Below are 17,832 nucleotides of genomic sequence, written 5' to 3'. Positions count from 1 at the left end.
AGGTGATTGGAGGATTGCAAATGATACACCCCTGTTCAAAAAAGGAGAGAGGGATAAACCTGGTAATGACAGGGAAATCAGTCCAATGTCATTGCTGGAAAAACTACTCGAGACCATTGTCAAGGACAAAATTCTTACTTGGAGGAGCATGGGTTAATAAGGGACAGCCAGCATGGATTTGTTAAAGACAAATCGTATCTGATTAACCCGATTGAGTTCTTTGATGAAGTAACAGAGGGTTGATAATAATGGTACATGTATGTATGGACCAAAGTTCCCTCTAAACTGCACAGCCATATGCTGGTCTTGTGCAGCCCTGGGCTGGCTTTTCAGATGCGAAATTTCATGCATGCACGAAACTTTGAATGGGCCACAGACCGTTAAAGGAGCCGTGCACCCAAAAGAAAAATCAGGAGCAACATTGGTATGGACTTTCAAAAGACATTTGATAAAGTGCCATATAACAGATTGATTCAGAAAATATAAGCACATGGTCTTAAAGGGATGATGGTAACTTGGGTACGTAATGGGCTAAGGGATAGGAGGCAGAGAGTAGTGGTGAACAGGAGTTTTTCCTGACTGGAGAGATATATCCAGTGGGATCGGTATTAGGACCATTGCTTTTCTTGTTATATATAAATGACCTAGACTTGGATATGGAGGGGCAGAGTTTCTGCTTTGGGCGCAATTGGCAATCAGGCGCAAATTGCGTTTGTTTTCCGAATTGAAATTTTTGCTCAAGTTTCCCTCAAGCACATTTGCATATCGCCGAAGGTAAAATCTTCCATGAACCAGCTCAATCGAGCAGCGTTTTGGAACACAATTGTTTACTTTTTCCTTGCATTAAAAATGTTGCTTTATGTATTTAAGAGTGGTAACCTGGTACGGTTTGATTAATACTGTGGAAATGGGTTTATCACAAAAAATAAGCATTTTTAATAAGGTCTACCACCTGTGAGTAACCGGATTTTAAATAAGTGAAAATGAGTTTTAAAACTACACCGAACCATTTACTATTTCATTGGTGTACAGTAGTCAGCTTCCTAGCAAATAAAATATTTAATATTTTAAAACTTTTAAAATGCGCATTAGTGTCCTTGCACCTTTTAAAAAAAAAAGCTTAATTTTAAGAGCCTCCTCAAAGGCCCACAAACAAGCGCAATTAGCGTAAACTTGCCATGGTGATGAATTTGACCTGGGAGAGGGGCTAGTTTTGTGGGCGGGGCTGTCTTCCAGTACACTGTTTTTTTAAACCAGCGCATGAGATCGCAGAAACTCGATTTGCACTGGACGTAATTTGTGCTTAAAATTCCTCGATCTTTTGCAATGGTTTGGCCAATTTCGGGCGAATTGCGCTGAAAAATACCAGCACAACCTGACGGAAACTCTAAGCTGGGGAGTGCAATGTCAAAGTTTGCGCATGATACGAAACCTGGCAACATACTAAATAGTGAGCAGAATATCAGACTCAGGACAGACTGGCAAAATGGGCAGACACATAGCAGATGCAAGTTAATGTGAATAAGTGTAAAGTGATGCACTTTGGGAGTGCAGGGAACTGCATCTATAAATAAACTAGCATGATGATCCAGTGAAGAATTACATGGAGTGAGGAGTAGGATCTGTGTCTAATGTCCAGTGTGAGAGAGAGAGAGAGAATCAGGAGCGGTCACTCCCAGTCACGCAGCAGTGGGACCTGCACCATTTGAAGATGCACCAATAGTTACAATGGAACAACAGGATATTGATTTATTTACAAACCATAAAATTACATATTTACAAATCAAGTTGAATGAATGATCACTTTGCTGCTAAGAGGACGCGGAGAAGGTTGGTGGCCTGAGCGTCGAGTCTTCAGTCTGATGGTGAACAGCAGCAGTTCATTGTGCAGATGTTCCACCAGGTGGCCCTCCGGGCGGGTTGGACACGTTCTGACTGTTGAAGTAAACATGCAAAGGCCACTGCATGTGCTTGCAGTTGTTCCTGGGGGCTCTGGAAGAAGGACTCGCAGTCCGCGGCATATGAGGAGATCTGTTTGGGGATATCTTGGGCCAACTGTTGTGAAAGGTCTCTTAGGAGGGTCATGTAGTTCCTGGTGGGCTCCTTCGCATACTTGTCAATCAACAAGGAAGCCTCAACAGATCCAATGAGTGGGAAGAGCAACCATAGTGTTGATAAACAAGACCTAGTGACCTCCTCACTCTTTCCATTCAGGTGTAACAACAAACGCACCAGGTTGGAATGGACCAGTCGGCAGAAGAAGGATCTGGAACCTCCAATTCCACACTTGGCCAAGATCCCCAACACTTTGAACGCTTCAGCCCGGACTCTATCAGACTCTGCCTCAAAGTGTGGTTGAATCCTGACGAGGATTTCCTCTACATAAGGTTGGATGGTGTTTGCTTGCAACTGAATTAAGTTCTTTGAGAGGCACGACAGCACCTCAAAGATTAGCACCTCCTTCTGGTTCTTCATGTTCCCCAACAGAGTAATCATTGTGCACATCACTTGCAGACGCAATCTTTTATTCTTGGGGTGTGCTCTAATGTTGTACAGGCCTCTGACACACAGCAACCGGGTAACTGGAGAAGCATAGAGCAAATATCTTAGCAATCTATTCGCCAGAATGCCTGTGAGATGCAGCTGTGAAACCAGGGGAGATTTTAACAGCTCTGCAAAGAAGGAAACCAAGGTGACTGCCTGACAGTCTTGAACAGTATGGAATTGAGTTGCCAGCTGTTTCACAATGCCAATCAGACTGGGGCCAGCGTATCTCACCATTGCTCTGGCCAGCAGGACAACCCCCTTGTCAGACTTGCAGAGATCCATCATCTGGTCCCATCCTCCACTTTGCACCATATCATGAAGCACTGCTTCATTATTTGTTTGAGCTAGCAGGTCCTTCAGTGTCTCCACACAGTTCACACAGACATTGCTGCTTTCAGGTGTTAGAGGCTCAACTGAGAATTCTCTTTGCTGCAGTTGACCATCAGGAACAAAGTCACTGACCAGACAAACATTAACACACGAGCTAAGATAAATGAGTAGGACACTAAATATCTGTGGGAATAACATAGCCACCGCTTTTGCCGACTCAGGCTTAGTTATTATTTCGTGCAGCCCACAGATGGCAGCCAGGGATTCAAGGGTTGCGTTATCTCTGATGGGATAGGTTCTGCTTATCGCAAATTCTAACTGTTCGTTCAGTCTGTCCAGCAGCTCTTCCATTGTACTCGTGGCACATTCTGTGTCCTTGGCCAGTGATCGCCACACATCACTGATGTACTTGTCCAAAGGGACAGGGTAGGTGAGGAGACAGGACACAACTGTTGCTCTATTGTGTGAGGCCAGTATGGCGATGCTCCGTAGAACTGAAAGTCTCACGTTCTCATAAGGAACTGACTGCAATTCAACGCTCAGCACGTGAAGTATCTCCGAGACCTGATCCCCAAGTTCACTGCCACGTTTTTTAATTATGTTTTGCAGGAGCACAGCGGCTGCACTGGAACAACTGAGGTGCTGGTCGGACAGTCCTTTGAGGGCCACAGAGAGCAAGCTGCCCAACTGGTCATGGGGCAAACACTTGGAAATTACCTCTGTGATCTGGCAGCATGCTTGAAAGAAGACTGAAGCATCAGGGTTAACTAACTGTTCCCTGACTTCTTTCAGAACCTCCAACTGCTCCTTTTGCTGATCCAGATTGCTGCCTTCATACGGCAACTGAATCGACAGGATGATGCACAAGGTGTCCAGAGCCATCTGTCGAACGGGAAGCGATGGGTCTGCACAACGCGGCATCAGTCGTCCAATCAGAGTCCCCGTGTTATTTCCAGGCGTTACATTCTGAACATTGAGCTTCTCCCAGTAAAATTTCAGAAGCTGTATGGTCGTGTCCATGGCTCTCTCTCGCTCATGAGGTTTTGCTGAAATGATCCAGACTTCTACCTGATTGAAAATGACCATAAATCCTTCAGGGGACAGGTCCTGAAGCAATAATTGCTTCAAGAGCTCTTGCAGGGAACTCATAGTTTGGGTATAAAGTGTTCCCATTTCTTTTCTGTTACTATTCATGTCTTTGTCCAGTTCTGAAGGTAACAAGCTGAAAGTACTGGTCAGGCAGGTTTGAATCAATTTGCAGGTGTCAGCTCGGTTTGGCTCAATGTGTAGTTGTATCAGATGTTTGCAGGCATTCATGGCTAACTGTCGAACAGGGCTCTGCAGCAGCTCTGGTGGCTCGGCCTCGATAAGATCCAGCATGCATGTCAGCAGCTCCCTGTTTCTGATAAAGTTGAAGGGAGCTCTCTGGCGATTTGAATGTAGGGATCTGGCTATCAGAGTCACGGTCTGTATTAGGCTGAGCTTCAGTGCGAGATCCCTGGATTCAGTCTTGTTCTCCTGTCCACTTGTAATGTATTGGTTGATCACAGCCGGCAGAATGTGGGTCTCGATTGTGGACAGCATTAGTTCCTCAGGTGCGTAGAATGCCAAGTTCCCATAGCACAGAACCAGTGTGCTCCTGGCTTTAGCCAAATCCACATCAGGCTTGACCCCAAGAATATTCAGGAAACTTTGAGTTTTCTTAAATCTGTTGGAGTTAGCAAACTCCTCCAGGCTACTGAGGGTATCATGAAAGTGTGTCATGGCACAGAAACCAATGGCGAGAGCTGCACCCTCTCTCTCCGCACTCTCACTGTGCTGCACACTCAGTAGCATTTCGTAAAGCTCCTCCTTTATTTTTGTTGTGCGGGTCTGACGAAGCACTGTCCCAAATGATTGATAGAGAAAGCCTTTCTCTTGTGGGGATAGGTGGTTGGTGTTAATCTCTCTATGTATTTCATTAGCGAGCTGGCATGTCCATTCCTCGTCATCAATGGCATTGAGTGTTCTGGACAAGAACAGCAATAATTTCTCCTCCCATTCCCTTTGGGCCAGAGACTCCTTTGAATTCTTTAGTAATTGTTCAACCAATGATGGAAGCTCCTCTTCCCACTCTCTCTCAGATGCTGGGTGAATATTGAGGCTCAGGACTTGCATTAGCCTCAGTGCCGCAGCTCCTCGGCTTCCTCCCTGATATGGGCAACAAGAAATGACGAGGAGCCGGGTCAGCAGTGCCTGGGCTTTCGGGAGATTGGCATCTTCATTGTAAGTGAGGAAAAACCTCTCACTGCCGGCTTGCAGTTTCTTTTTTCCAAGATGTGCTGAACAATTACAGATTGTTGTTAAAGCCTTGGTGTACTGGGTCATGGTGACAAACTCCAGTAAGAATGGCCAAAGGACATCCTCCATCTTCACTGCAGTTGTGATCACACACATCACTGTTTCACATACTGTGACTAATTCCTCAGTTGTTACCTGGTCTGGCTGATGATTGGGTGGTTCCAGGGTCCCTGAATCAACAGATGCAGCACACTGTTGGATGACAAATTCCACCATTGCCTTTCCTCCCTCTAGCTCAAGGTAACCTTGCTGGGCCATGACACATATTACCTGGGCAATTAGTTTCTTCTCCTGATTGCTGCGCTTGTCCAGGAGCAGTGGTTTTATGGCAGCCACAATCTGAGCCTTCTTCCTCTCAAAATGTGAGGAGACCGATATGATGAGTTGCCTCAGTACATTGAGTGTTCCTACTCTCATTTTTTGGTCAGCATTCTCCAACTGTGAGAGGAGAAATTCGACTATTGTATCTGCATAAGCTGGGACCAGAACTCTAAAACAGCAAAGGATCTTATTGCATTCCTTCGCAGCAAAATGGTTAGTATACCCTGCCGAAACACACATCTGCTGGTGGAGACTTTTAAGCAGATTGCCCATCTGTGTTTTCAGCCCCAGATACCTCATCTCTATGGCAACATCCAGCACCCGGCACAGACACTCTGTGATGGAAAAATGCCCTGGTTGCTTCTTGTAGAGAGACAGGACGCCTGGAATTATCCTGGGCAGCTCTTCTTCCAGTGCGTCCTTGGGCAGCAGGGAAATGACATAGCCTAGAGCTTCTACTATTGGGATCTTCAATTCAGAGGACTCCTTCTTGAACCACACCTTGAATAACAGACTATAGACAGCGTTGATTTCGGTGGAGAAAGAATCTTTAGTCACGTTAGGGTCTGAGGCTTTCTCCATATTTCCCAGATAGATCAGGATGCTCTTGCTAAAACTTCCTACCGCTGAGGCAAATGCAGTCTTCAGCTCAGCCTGTTTAACGCCAACGAATACTGGAATCATGATCCCCAAGATAGATTTTAGTAAAGGAACCATGCCGTACACATTTTCCATTGACATTTTTGTTAAGGTCTTGACCATGTACACATGCGGAAGGTGCCCTTGTTTGAAACTCTTTGTCGTCAACTGGACAACTTCATTTCTGAACCTGAAGCTCATGACAACCAGGAGATTGCTGGCTGCTTCCTGGCTGGCAGCTTGTGCTCCTGTTAACATCGTCATCCACATTGCAGCCAAAGAGATAACTTTCTCAGCAAGTGCTTGGCTGATTTGATCAAGGTTGTCCTTGATAATCATTGCCATGCTCTCCAATACTACAACACCGTATGGAGCTGTCCGCGTGGTGTGATGGCACAGATAGTCATGGCAGCTCATTAATACTATTTCTGGGTGCTGACGCCCCAATGTCTGGAGGGTCTTTGATATTCTCTGACGACAACTTTCATCTTCCTCGGCTATCATCTTCACGAAGGCAACCGAGAATGTCCCTCAATGTGGAAACAGTCAGCAGTCAAATTCTACAACTCTTCAATATGAAGAAAGGTTTCAACCAAATAATTTCTGTGAGTAATGATCAATTAAAGATTGTCTTTGTTCACTAACTCTCAGTATGAAATCAGATCTCTGCTCGGATGTTGTTCCCTGACTTCTTTCTCTCCAATAATTAACACTGTTCCTTTCCACAGTGTTTTAAATTTGTTCTTGGTGATCTTCCAAAATTTGGATAGATTTGATGAACGCACTTGTCTTTAAGCTCTCTCCTCTTTGCTCTCTCATGCACAAATGCACAGTTTGAACCACTTTGCTGTGTCTTGTCCACCCGTGGTTTCTGGGTTGTCATGGTTTTCATTGTGAGGCCATGTTACATGACCCCTCAGTTGTGATGTCGTCCTGGGTTATGTGCCCATATAAGTCTTGTCAGCTGTTTATGGCAGATTAAGGTGGGGGGGGGGTTGTTGTTGTTGTGCCTCGACAGGAAGTAAATTATAAAGGGATTGAAGCTGCTTCATGAGGTCATGAAGTTATTGTGACATCAGAGCACTTGTTCCAATCGTCACTCCTTTAAAATCCTTGTTCTCTAGTGCCTACCACCCTGGTTTCTCACCCACATATCCTCCCTGATTTCCTCCTTCAACCTCTGGACTCAGTGACTCCTCATCCTTGGTCATTTCAATCTCCATTTCAACTTCCCTTGCCCTCTTCTCATCTGATTTTACTGCTCTCCTGTCATCCTTTAAACTCTCCTACCCATATTGATGGCCTCTAGTTATGCTCTTCCCCACAAGTAGAAACATTCTCTCTGTAACAACTTTATCAACATTTTTCATAATTTTAAATATCTCTAATAGGTCACCCCTCAGCCTTCTCTTTTTCCAAGAGAAAAGAGACCCAGCCTGTCCATCATTTACTGATATGTATACCCTCGCATTTCTGGTAACATCCTTGTAAATCTTCTCTGCACCCTCTCCAGTGCCTCTATATCAGTTTTTATCAAACAATTGGAGCTTTCAAGACCGAGGTCGATAGACATTTTTGTTGGGCAAGGGTATCAAGGGATATGGAGCAAAGGCGAGTAAAGGAGTTGAGATGCAGAACCAATTGAACGGAACAGGCTCGAGGGGCCGAATGGCCTACTCCTGTTCGTCGGACTTATTTACCACATTGGGACCAATACTTGACCCAATCAATATTTTACCCTAAATGCTTTGGTTCAAGAAGGCGGCCCACCACCACCTTCTCAGGGCAACTAAGGATGGGCAATAAGTGCCAGCTTTACCAGCGATGGCCACATCCAGAGAACAGTAACTCAGGCCACCATAATATTCAGTTAACCACCCTAGGGTTGTACAGCTCAAAGTGCTATGTCCTAACACAACCTGTTGCATCTTGACACTCTCTTGTGCTGTGGTACAGCATGTTGTGTATTAAACTGGAGTTATACTGTACTCTGTGCAAGCTGAAGGGGGTCTCGCACCTCAAGGCTTTAATGTGCTCGCCAGTCTCGTGTGTTATACTGCCACTTTTGAGTTGATGCGTACCCAAAGTCACGCTTAGTATAATAGGAAATGTATTCACACCAGCATCTACCTGCACTGATCTCAGTCATTGCATCCGGCTAAAGGAAGGAAAGATTGCGGCAAATCACCAAGGGACAAACTGACCCTAATGTGAGAGTTGGCTGTCGAGTGGTCCCTATCTCTGGAGAGCCAAACAGGTGAGGGAAGGACAACCAATGACCAGAACAAACAAATGAAGACCATGCCATTTAGAGTCATTTTAATGTTTTCCTCCTTAGGTTGGATCCCAGAACAGATTAAATCAGGCAAACTCTATTTATCCAGAAGAAATCAACTTTTATAAAGTCACAGGTGAATTAAATATGGAAGTACGCACACCAATTAACTGACACTATTAAACAGCAGGGAGTTCTCCTGGTGGACTGGCTAATGTTCATCTTTCAGACACTACCAACAACAGATTAGCTGGTCATTCAACTCATTGCTGTTTGTGGGGTCTTACTGCACAAATATTGGCTGCCAAGTTTGCCTACATAACTTTCACTGCACTCCAAAGCAGACATGTCATAATGTGCTATACAAGTATATACCCTTGTTTCTCATTGTATATGGTTGGATCAGATAAGGGGAGAAAATCTTCAACTAACAGAGGGACAGAACAGAGCTCCCTACAATAGCTGTCACTTAGGGCCCCGAACTTTACATGTACTGCAGCACCTGAAGTTTCTCCCTATTCGTGCACCTTCCAATTTGATGAGAAGTACTGCTTCACTCAAAGCAATTTCTAAAACACTTCAAATGCAATTACATAACTCCAAATATGTAGCAGTGTTTCCATAGGATTATTCAGATACATAGCAAAGCGTTGCGCAGAGCCGACAAGTTTTCCATTACACATAATGATAGCAAGCGAACTAATTCACTAAAAAAGTTTAATTGATCTAATAATGCACCTATGATACCTAGATAAATTCAAATATACCAACTTTACAACACAAGAGCACAATTTCAAATCCACATTAAAACCATGGACTTTGCTTAGTGATGGAAATTTGAACACACTAATCCTTTTAAACCTTGAGCTTGGGAAGGCTTGTCAATTGCATTTTTCAATCGTTCCTCCAGCCTAATGTATTCTCTGAATAGATTCCAAGCATGAATTGTGGCAATTTTGAATTAAGCAAGCAGCAAGCTTGATTAAAGCATTTAAAAAAAAAAACTCTACGAGGTAGTATCTGGGAGTTTGACAGCGAGACTGCCCCGGACTGCCATATAAGAACATAAGAACATAAGAACATAAGAAATAGGAGCAGGAGTAGGCCAATCGGCCCCTCGAGCCTGCTCTGCCATTCAATAAGATCATGGCTGATCTGATCCTAACCGCCAATCCACTATCCCAGAACCATCTCCTGAATCTAACAGAATTAGACACACGAAATAGGAGCAGGATCAGGCTACACGGCCCCTGGGCCCGCTCCGCTACCCACAGGGCCATGACCGATCCGAAACTAGACTCATGTCCAATTTCCTGCCCGCTCCCCGTAACCTTTAATTCCCTTTACTTCTAGGAAACTGTCTATTTCTGTTTTAAATTTATGTAATGATGTAGCTTCTACAGCTTTTTGGGGCAGCATATTCCATGGACCTACCACCCTCTGAGTGAAGTAGTTCCTCCTCATCTCAGTTTTGAAAGAGCAGCCCCTTATTCTAAGACTATGCCCCCTAGTTCTAGTTTCACCCATCATCGGGAACATCTTCCCCGCATCCACCCGATCCAACCCCTTCACAATCTTATATGTTTCAATAAGATCGCCTCTCATTCTTCTGAACTCCAATGAGTAGAGTCCCAATCTACTCAACCTCTCCTCATATGTCCATCCCCTCATCCCCGGGATTAACCGAGTGAACCTTCTTTGTACTGACTCGAGAGCAGGAAATGTCTCTGCCTTGAGTCACTTCAGCTCAGAGTTGTTAAGTTGGAGTGTGAGTTAGCAACACTCTGACATACGGGGGTGGGAAGGAATTTCTGGACAGTTTACTCCAGAGTACATTCACACCTCAGAGGAAAGCACTGGTGCAGGGAGGGCAGAAGGAACCTAGGGAAGGTCAGACTGAGGGGAGAACAGCCACAATGCTGACCTAGGCACCATGGAGCAGAGGGTTGTCCAAAGAGGGGTGGAGGAGCAGAATAGAAACGCAGTAGTTATCGGTGATTCAATAATATAGGGGGATAGATAGCATCCTCTGTAGCCACGTTAAAGAGTCCCAAAGGGTGTGGCTGGAAAGAAATTTGGAAAAGGAGGGAGTAGATCCAGTTGTCGTGGTCCATGTCGGGACCAATGACATAGGAAAGAAAAGGGAGGAGATCCTGCTAAGGGAGTATCATGAGTTAGGAACTAAATTAAAAAACAGGACCCCAAGGGCGGTAAGCTCAATATTATTACCCGAGCCACGTGCTAATTGGCATAGGGACAAACAGATCAGGAAGGTGAACACATGGCTAAAGGAGTGGTGGGGGAAGGAGAGGCTCCATTTCATGGGTCACTGGCACCAGCACTGAGACAGGAAGGAGCTGTACCACTGGGACAGGCTGCATCTGAAGCAGGTTGAGCCCAAGGTCCTAGTGAAAAGGATAAATAGGATAGTAAAAACTTAAACTAATCAATGGGGGTGGCAGTCAGAAACAATAGCAAAAGTGATTGTTTAAAAAAAATGAAAAGGGATAAGAGCAGAGTGTAGGTCACAAGCAGTGATAGATACTCCAGGTTGTGGGAATACTAAAATAACTAAAGTGGTTACAGCAGAAATGACAACTAAAAAGTGTATTAAGTTAAACGGTGCGAGAAAGACAAGGCAGAAGGACAGGTTAGGGTTGCTTGCTCAAATAAGAGTTTTATATACTAACGCACGGAGTATAAGAAATAAATTGAGTGAATTAGAGGCTCAATTTTGCTTAGAGGGTATGACACGGTGGCCATTACTGAGACATGGCTGCAAGTTTATCATGATTGGTAGATAAATATTCCAAGTTATAAGGTCTTTAGAAAGGATAGGGAAACTGGAGGGGTAGCATTACTGATTAAAGATACTATTACACATTAATAAGAGAAAGCAATCATTGGAGACTCTATGGTTAGAATTGAGGAATAATGGGAAATGTTTACAGGTCTCCTGATAGCAGCAATGAAGAGGCAGAATGTATTAATTCAGATTAGAGGGGCTTGTAGCAAAAGTAGAGTTGTTTTACTAGGCGATTTTAAAATTCATAGATTGGGATGAGCAGAGTAGCTCAAGCCAGAAAGGTAGTGAATTTGAGTGCATTCAAAATAGGTTTCTAGATCAATATGTTCTAGAACCAACAAGAGAGCAGGCCATACTAGATTTAGTTGATGAGCAATGGACCAGGTTTAGTTAATCTAACAACTTGTATTTATATAGCTTCTTTAATGTAGTGAAAGGTCCCAAGGCACCTCACAGGAGCACTACCCAACAAAATTTGACACCGAGACACAAGATATTAGGACAGTTGGCCAAAAGCTTGGTCAAAGAGGTAGGTTTTAAGGAGCATCTTAAGGGAGGAGGTAGAGAGGCGGAGAGGTATAGGAAGAGAATTCCAGAGCTTAGGGCCTTGGCAGCTGAAGACACGGCCGCCAATGGTGGAGCGATTAAAATCAGGGTAGAGCAGGAGGCCAGGACTGGAGGAGCGCAGAGATCTCAGAGGGTTGTCGGGCTGGAGGAGGTTACAGCAATAGGGAGGGGCGAGGCCATGGAGGGATTTGAAAACAAGGGTGAGAATTTTAAAATTGAGGCATTGCCGGACCAAGCCAATGTAGATCAGGGGTGATGGGTGAGCGGGTTTTGGTGCGAGTTAGGATACGGGTAGAGTTTTGGAGGGTGGTAGGTGGGAGGCCGGCCTGGAGCGCATTGGAATGGTCAAGTCTAGAGATAAAAAAGACATGGATGAGGGTTTCAGCAGCAGATAAGCTGAGGCAGGGGCAGAGATGGGGCAAAGTTATGGAGGTGGAAGCAGGTGGGCTTGGTGATGGAGCAGTTATGTGGTCTGAAGCTCATCACAGGGTCGAATACGACACCAAGGTTGTGAACAGTCTGGTTCAGTCCCAGACAGTGGCCAAGGAGAGCAATGGAGTCAGTGGCTAAGGAACGGAGTTTGGGGCTGGTACCGAAGACAACGGCTTTGGGCTTACATAGAAACATAGAAGATAGGAGCAGGAGGAGGCCATTCGACCCCTCGAGCCTGCTCCACCATTCAGTGCGATCATGGCTGATATCCAAATTCAGTACCCTGTCCCTGCTTTCTCCACATTTCCCTTGATCCCCTTAGCCGTAAGAAATAGATCTAACTCCTTAATGAATTGGCCTCAACTGTCTTCTGTGGTAGAGAATTCCACAGGTTGACCACTCTCTGGGTGAACAAATTCCTCCTCATCTCAGTCCTAAATGGCTTACCCCTTATCCTTAGACTGTGACCCCTGGTTCTGGACACCCCCGCCATCAGGAACAGCCTTCCTGCATCTAATCTGTCTAGTCCTGTTAGAGTTTTATAAGTTTCAATGAGATCCCCTCTCATTCTTCTGAACTCTAGCGAATATAAGCCTAATCGACCCAATCTTTCTTCATACGTTATTCCTGCCATCCCAGGTATCAGTCTGGTGAATCTTCGCTGCACTCCCTCCATGGCAAGAACATCCTTCCTCAGATAAGGTGACCAAAACGGCACACAATACTCAAGGTGTGGTCTCACCAAGGCCCTGTACAACTGCAGCAAGACATCCTTGCTCCTGTACTCGAATCCTCTCGCTATGAAAGCCAGCATACCATTTGCCTTCTTAACCCCCAATGTATAGTTGGAGGAAATTTCTCCTCGTTGGACAGCAGGGTGGAGTGGTCGAGAGAGGTGGTGGTGAGGCAGAGCTGGGTTGTTGGCAGCCTACATGTGGAACAGGACGTTTTTTTTTCGGATGATGTCACCGAGGGGCAACATGTAGATGAGAAATAGGAGGGGGCCAAGGATAGATCCTTGGGGGCTCCAGAAGCTAACAGTGCAGTAGCAGGAAGAGAAGCCATTGCAGATGATTCTCTGGGTACGACTGGATAAATAAGAATGGAACCAGGCAAGGGCAGTCCCACCCAGCTAGACGACAGAGGAGGGGTGTTGGAGGAGGATGGGGTGGTCAACTGTGTCAAAGGCTACAAACAGGTTGAGGAGGATGAGGAGAGATAGATTACCACGGTCACAGTCACTTGGGATGTCATTTGTGACTTTGATGAGGGCCGTTTCAGTACTGCAGCAGGGGTGGAAACCTGACTGGAGGGATAACACAGTAAGGGAACATTTATCTAACAGTGATCAGAATATGATCGATTTCAATGTTAGGTTTGAAAAGGAGAAACGTAGCAGTTACTAAGATTCTAAATTTTGGTATGGCTAACACTATCAGACTGTGAGAGACTGATGACAGCAAACAGGTCAAAACTGTTATTGAGTAAAACTACAGATGTACTATAGGAGGTGTGCAAAGAATTTAGCTAATACAGGACCAGTATATATCCACAAGGTGCAAGAGCACTACTTAAATACAGAGTGATTATTTGCACAAACAAATTTGAGTCGTTCAGCGTATGTACACCATATGGGGGCGGAGCTTAAAGACCGTCCTCCCCCCCCCCTCCAACCACTGGAGTCACGCACGCGCACCCATCGCTCCAATCGTGCATGCACCCAGGTTTCCTGTAGGCTCAGAGTCAGGAACTTGTTTGGGGGAGGGGGAGTGAGGAGGAGAAGAGAATGTCATGAACTTGTAGAGGTGGGGGGGGGGCGGCGGGAAGATCAGGAACTTTGGTGGGTGGGCGGAAGGAGAAGAGGGGTCAGGAACTTGTTGGGGGCAGGGAACGGGAGAGAGAGAAGGTCCTAACCCAGGAGGGTGAGCCCTATCTGTTCTCTTAAAGCAGTAGTGTTAGCACTGTGAGCTCGAGAGCCTGGCTGTCACAATGAATGGATCAAATCGCACATTGCAAAGATATTAATTACTCAGGCAGACAGGATCTAATTACACAGTCCAGACAAACTGTTGGGTGTGTCTTGTCCTCCAATGGGACCAATCAGAAATTTGCCGTTGCAAATAGTTACAGCCTAACAAATAAAACAGCCATGGTCGGCAAAAGCAGTCCGAGAGAACATAAAACTAAAGGAAAGAGCATACAAAGAAGCAAAGAATAATGTAAATCCAGGGGACTGGGAGAGATATAAAGAGCAGCAAAGGAAGACAAAAAATACACTAAGAGCTACAAAAAGGGAATACAAAAAGAAACTTGAGATACCTCAGGATTAACGCAAAGTTTTTACAATTATAATAGAAGACAAAGGGTAGTCAAGGGTAATGTGGGCCCATTTAAAACTAATATGGGCAATATTGTAAATGAAACGAAGGAAATGGCAGACTTGTTGAATAATTACTTTGTGTCAGTCTTCACGGTAAAGAAAGAGGATAATATACCCGACATGCCAGGCAAACTAATAATGAATCAAGGACTGGAACTCACTAAAGTTAACGTAAGCAAGAAAACAATATCAGAAAAATAATGGCACTAAAGACTGACAAATCCTTTTTACGCAGCGAGTGGTGAGGACCTGGAACTCGCTGCTGACGGAAATGGCAGAAGCGGAGACACTCAGGCCTAGAAATTGGGTTGAGGCGCCAAACTGGCGCCAAGTTCGCCTGAGCGCAGGATTTAGCGCAGCGTTCGAGTCTTCAGCGATCGTCTGATATTCAGTTTCATTGCCCCTAGAGGGACACGGGGCGAGGTTCGAGGCGTTCCGTGTTCCTCTTAGGGTGCTGAAACTGAATATCGCAGCGCAACGTGCCGCAGCGCCACACGCTGCGGCACGGCACGCTGCGGTACTGCAGGCCTTCCTCCCATTGTTAAGGGGGAGGGGCCTGCAACAGCGCGATCCCCGATCGTGAATGCCGGCAAAAGAGCCCGGCACCGAGTAGAAGTGCCGGGCTCTTGGGAAACAGCTGGCAATGCCACGGATGGTGGTCAGGAGGCCGGGGACGGAGGTGCTGGCAGGCGGCCGCCAAAAAAGGCGGCCGCCCCGCACCTCCACCTTAACTTGCGCCGCTGCTGGCACAGTAAGGCCCCGTGAACCGGGCGCGGGTAGCGAACGGCGCAACTGCGGCGTTCGCAACCAAATATCGTGAACGGGGTGCGAATGGGGCGCTGCGCACACCGATGACGTCATCGGTGGCGGCGCAGCGCAAAAGGCTAACGCCACCATTATCGCCCCAACTCAATATCGCGGGAGGCGCAGCCAGTGGCGCTACAGCCACTGCCTGCCTCTTTAGGTGCTAACAAGTGGCGCTACTCACCCAATTTCTCCCCCTCAATGTTTTCAAGGGGAGACTGGATAGGCACTTGAGGGAAATAAACTTGCAGGTCTACGGGGATAGAGCGGGGGAATGGGACCGACTGGATAGCTCCGATGGGCCGAATGGCCTCCTTCTGTGCTGTTATGACTCTTTGGGGAGAGAAATTCGGTATCGCCCCGTTTGAGGCGCAATTATCGGCCGGGCGCAAAGTTTAGTGCCTGGCGCTAATTATCGCCTCCGACTACAAACTTGGGCTCTGTCGCCCCGGAGGTGCTACACACCTCTCTTAAGGCGCTAATGCCGAGGAGCGAGGCGCTACCTCAGAGCACTGGCGAAGCTCATGTGATGTCAGTCAGCAATGGAACACAGAAACACTGGTGCCGGCCAGTTCTTAAAGGGGAGGGTCGATCTTGCTCTACATCCACATCCTGCTCATTGCAGCCTTGAATCTCGGCCTGGAGAGACCTGTACATCAAATCTGCTGGAAAGAACAATGGAGAGACCCAGGGAAAGAGCTCAGAGTGCAGCCCCCTGTAATCTCTTCTAAATCGATGCAAGGAAGGTCAAATCAAAATGAACCTGCAAAGTGCTGCTCAGTACCCAAAACTCCTTCACACAGTGTTGAATCTCTCCAGAAGTCTCTCAGAATGTGTGATGCAAAAATGTCGCAGACAAAAAAAGGTAGAAAGCGGTCGCCTTTAAATAGCGCTCCCCCAGTCCCTTCCTGACTGCAAAGCGCTCCCCTTAACCTGTTGTTGCTAGCGGCAGGCGGTAAGGCAGGGGCGCCAATCAATATCCAGTCCGGGGACTACCAGGGTGTTGCACGCTTGACTGACGTCATGATCTGCGGGTGCAGGAGATCGTGGCGGTAGTGTTTAGCGCTGCCGCAAAAGGTCGGTCAATTTCGTGAGCAGCGCAAACATCGGCGCACCCGGACGCTAGTTGCTTTGCGCCCCATAGGGCACTAACGGGAGGCGCAATGCAACCAAATTTTCCCCCTATGACCCTTAGAAAGTGGAGTTAATTCTATGATTGACGGTGAAGGTGTTTGGCCTTCCTATTTAATTGAAGTTCCTTTGTGGATGGATATTCTCTTGTGATGGAGCTGTTCTTTGGTTGATCCATATTGAAGGTATAGAACATGACCAATCAAATCATAGAAGTTTAAAGCACAGAAGGAGGCTATTTAGCCCATTGTGTCTATGCTGGCTCTTTGTTAAAGGAATCAAGAACTAATCCCACAGACCTTCTCTCTCCCCAGAGCTTAGTCCTCTGTGTCAAATATTTACCAGATTTTCCCTTGAAAGATGTGATGGTCTCTGCCTCAACTATTCACCATAGCAAAGCATTCCATCTCCATCAACTCTCTGTGTAAATAAATTTCTCCTTACCTTGCTCCATGTTCTCAAAATGACAAATTTAAGAACATAAGAATTAAGAGCAGGAGTAGGCCATGTGGCCCCTCGAGCCTGCTCTGCTATTTAATAAGATCATGGCTGATCTTTGATCTCAACTCCACTTTCCCACCCAATCTCCATATCCCTTGATTCCCCTAGCGTCCAAAAATCTAACTATCTCAGCATCTACAGCCCTTTGGGGTAGAGAATTCCAAAGATTCACAACCCTCTGTGTGAAGAAATTCCTCCTCATCTCAGTCTTAAATAGCTGATTTCTTCTCCTGAGACTATGCCCCCGAGTTCTAGACTCTCCAGCCAGGGTAAACAACCTCTCAGCATCTACCCTGTTAATCCCCTCAGAATCGTATATATTTCAATGAGTTCACCTCTCATTCTTCTAAACTCCAGAGTATAGGCACAATCTGCTCAATCTCTCCTCATAGGACAATCCTCTTATCCCAGGAATCAATCGAGTTAACCTTCGTTGCACCGTCTCTAAGGCAAGTATATCCTTCCTCAGATAAGGAGACCAAAACTGTGCGCAGTACTCCAGCTGTGGTCTCACTAAAGCCCTCTACAATTGTAGCAAGACTTCCTTACTCTTATACTCCAACCCTCTTGCAATAAAGGTCATCATGCCATTTGCCTTCCTAATTGCTTGCTGTACCTGCATGCTAACTCTTTGTTTTGTAGGGGGTGGTGTTTGGAGTCAGCTTCACCTCTGACTTATGAGCGGTTTGAATCGCTCCCACTCCCTTGGTTCTAGACCTTGGACTTATTTGGGGGTTGTGATAAAAGTGCAGCAGACAA

At 46.1% G+C, this 17,832-nt stretch overlaps 1 protein-coding gene across 1 annotated transcript; it reads right to left on the bottom strand.

Moving 5' to 3' along the window:
- Positions 1 to 1,723: 1,723 nt before the first annotated feature.
- On the bottom strand, positions 1,724 to 17,026 carry LOC147115192 (maestro heat-like repeat-containing protein family member 1). Its single transcript, XM_085993990.1, has 2 exons — positions 17,017 to 17,026; positions 1,724 to 6,707 (listed from the first exon to the last, which is right to left on the bottom strand). The coding sequence occupies exons 1-2, from the start codon at positions 17,024 to 17,026 to the stop codon at positions 1,855 to 1,857; spliced, it is 4,863 nt and encodes a 1,620-aa protein (XP_085850116.1). The 3' UTR covers positions 1,724 to 1,854.
- Between the last annotated feature and the right edge of the window lie 806 nt (positions 17,027 to 17,832).

Source organism: Somniosus microcephalus, chromosome 7, assembly GCF_052327205.1.
Source record: "Somniosus microcephalus isolate GS21.2 chromosome 7, FLI_Smic_1.0, whole genome shotgun sequence".
NCBI classification, from domain to species: Eukaryota; Metazoa; Chordata; class Chondrichthyes; order Squaliformes; family Somniosidae; genus Somniosus; species Somniosus microcephalus.
The sequence above is the reverse complement of the archived record's forward strand: the minus strand, read 5'-3'. Positions and strand labels throughout refer to the sequence as shown.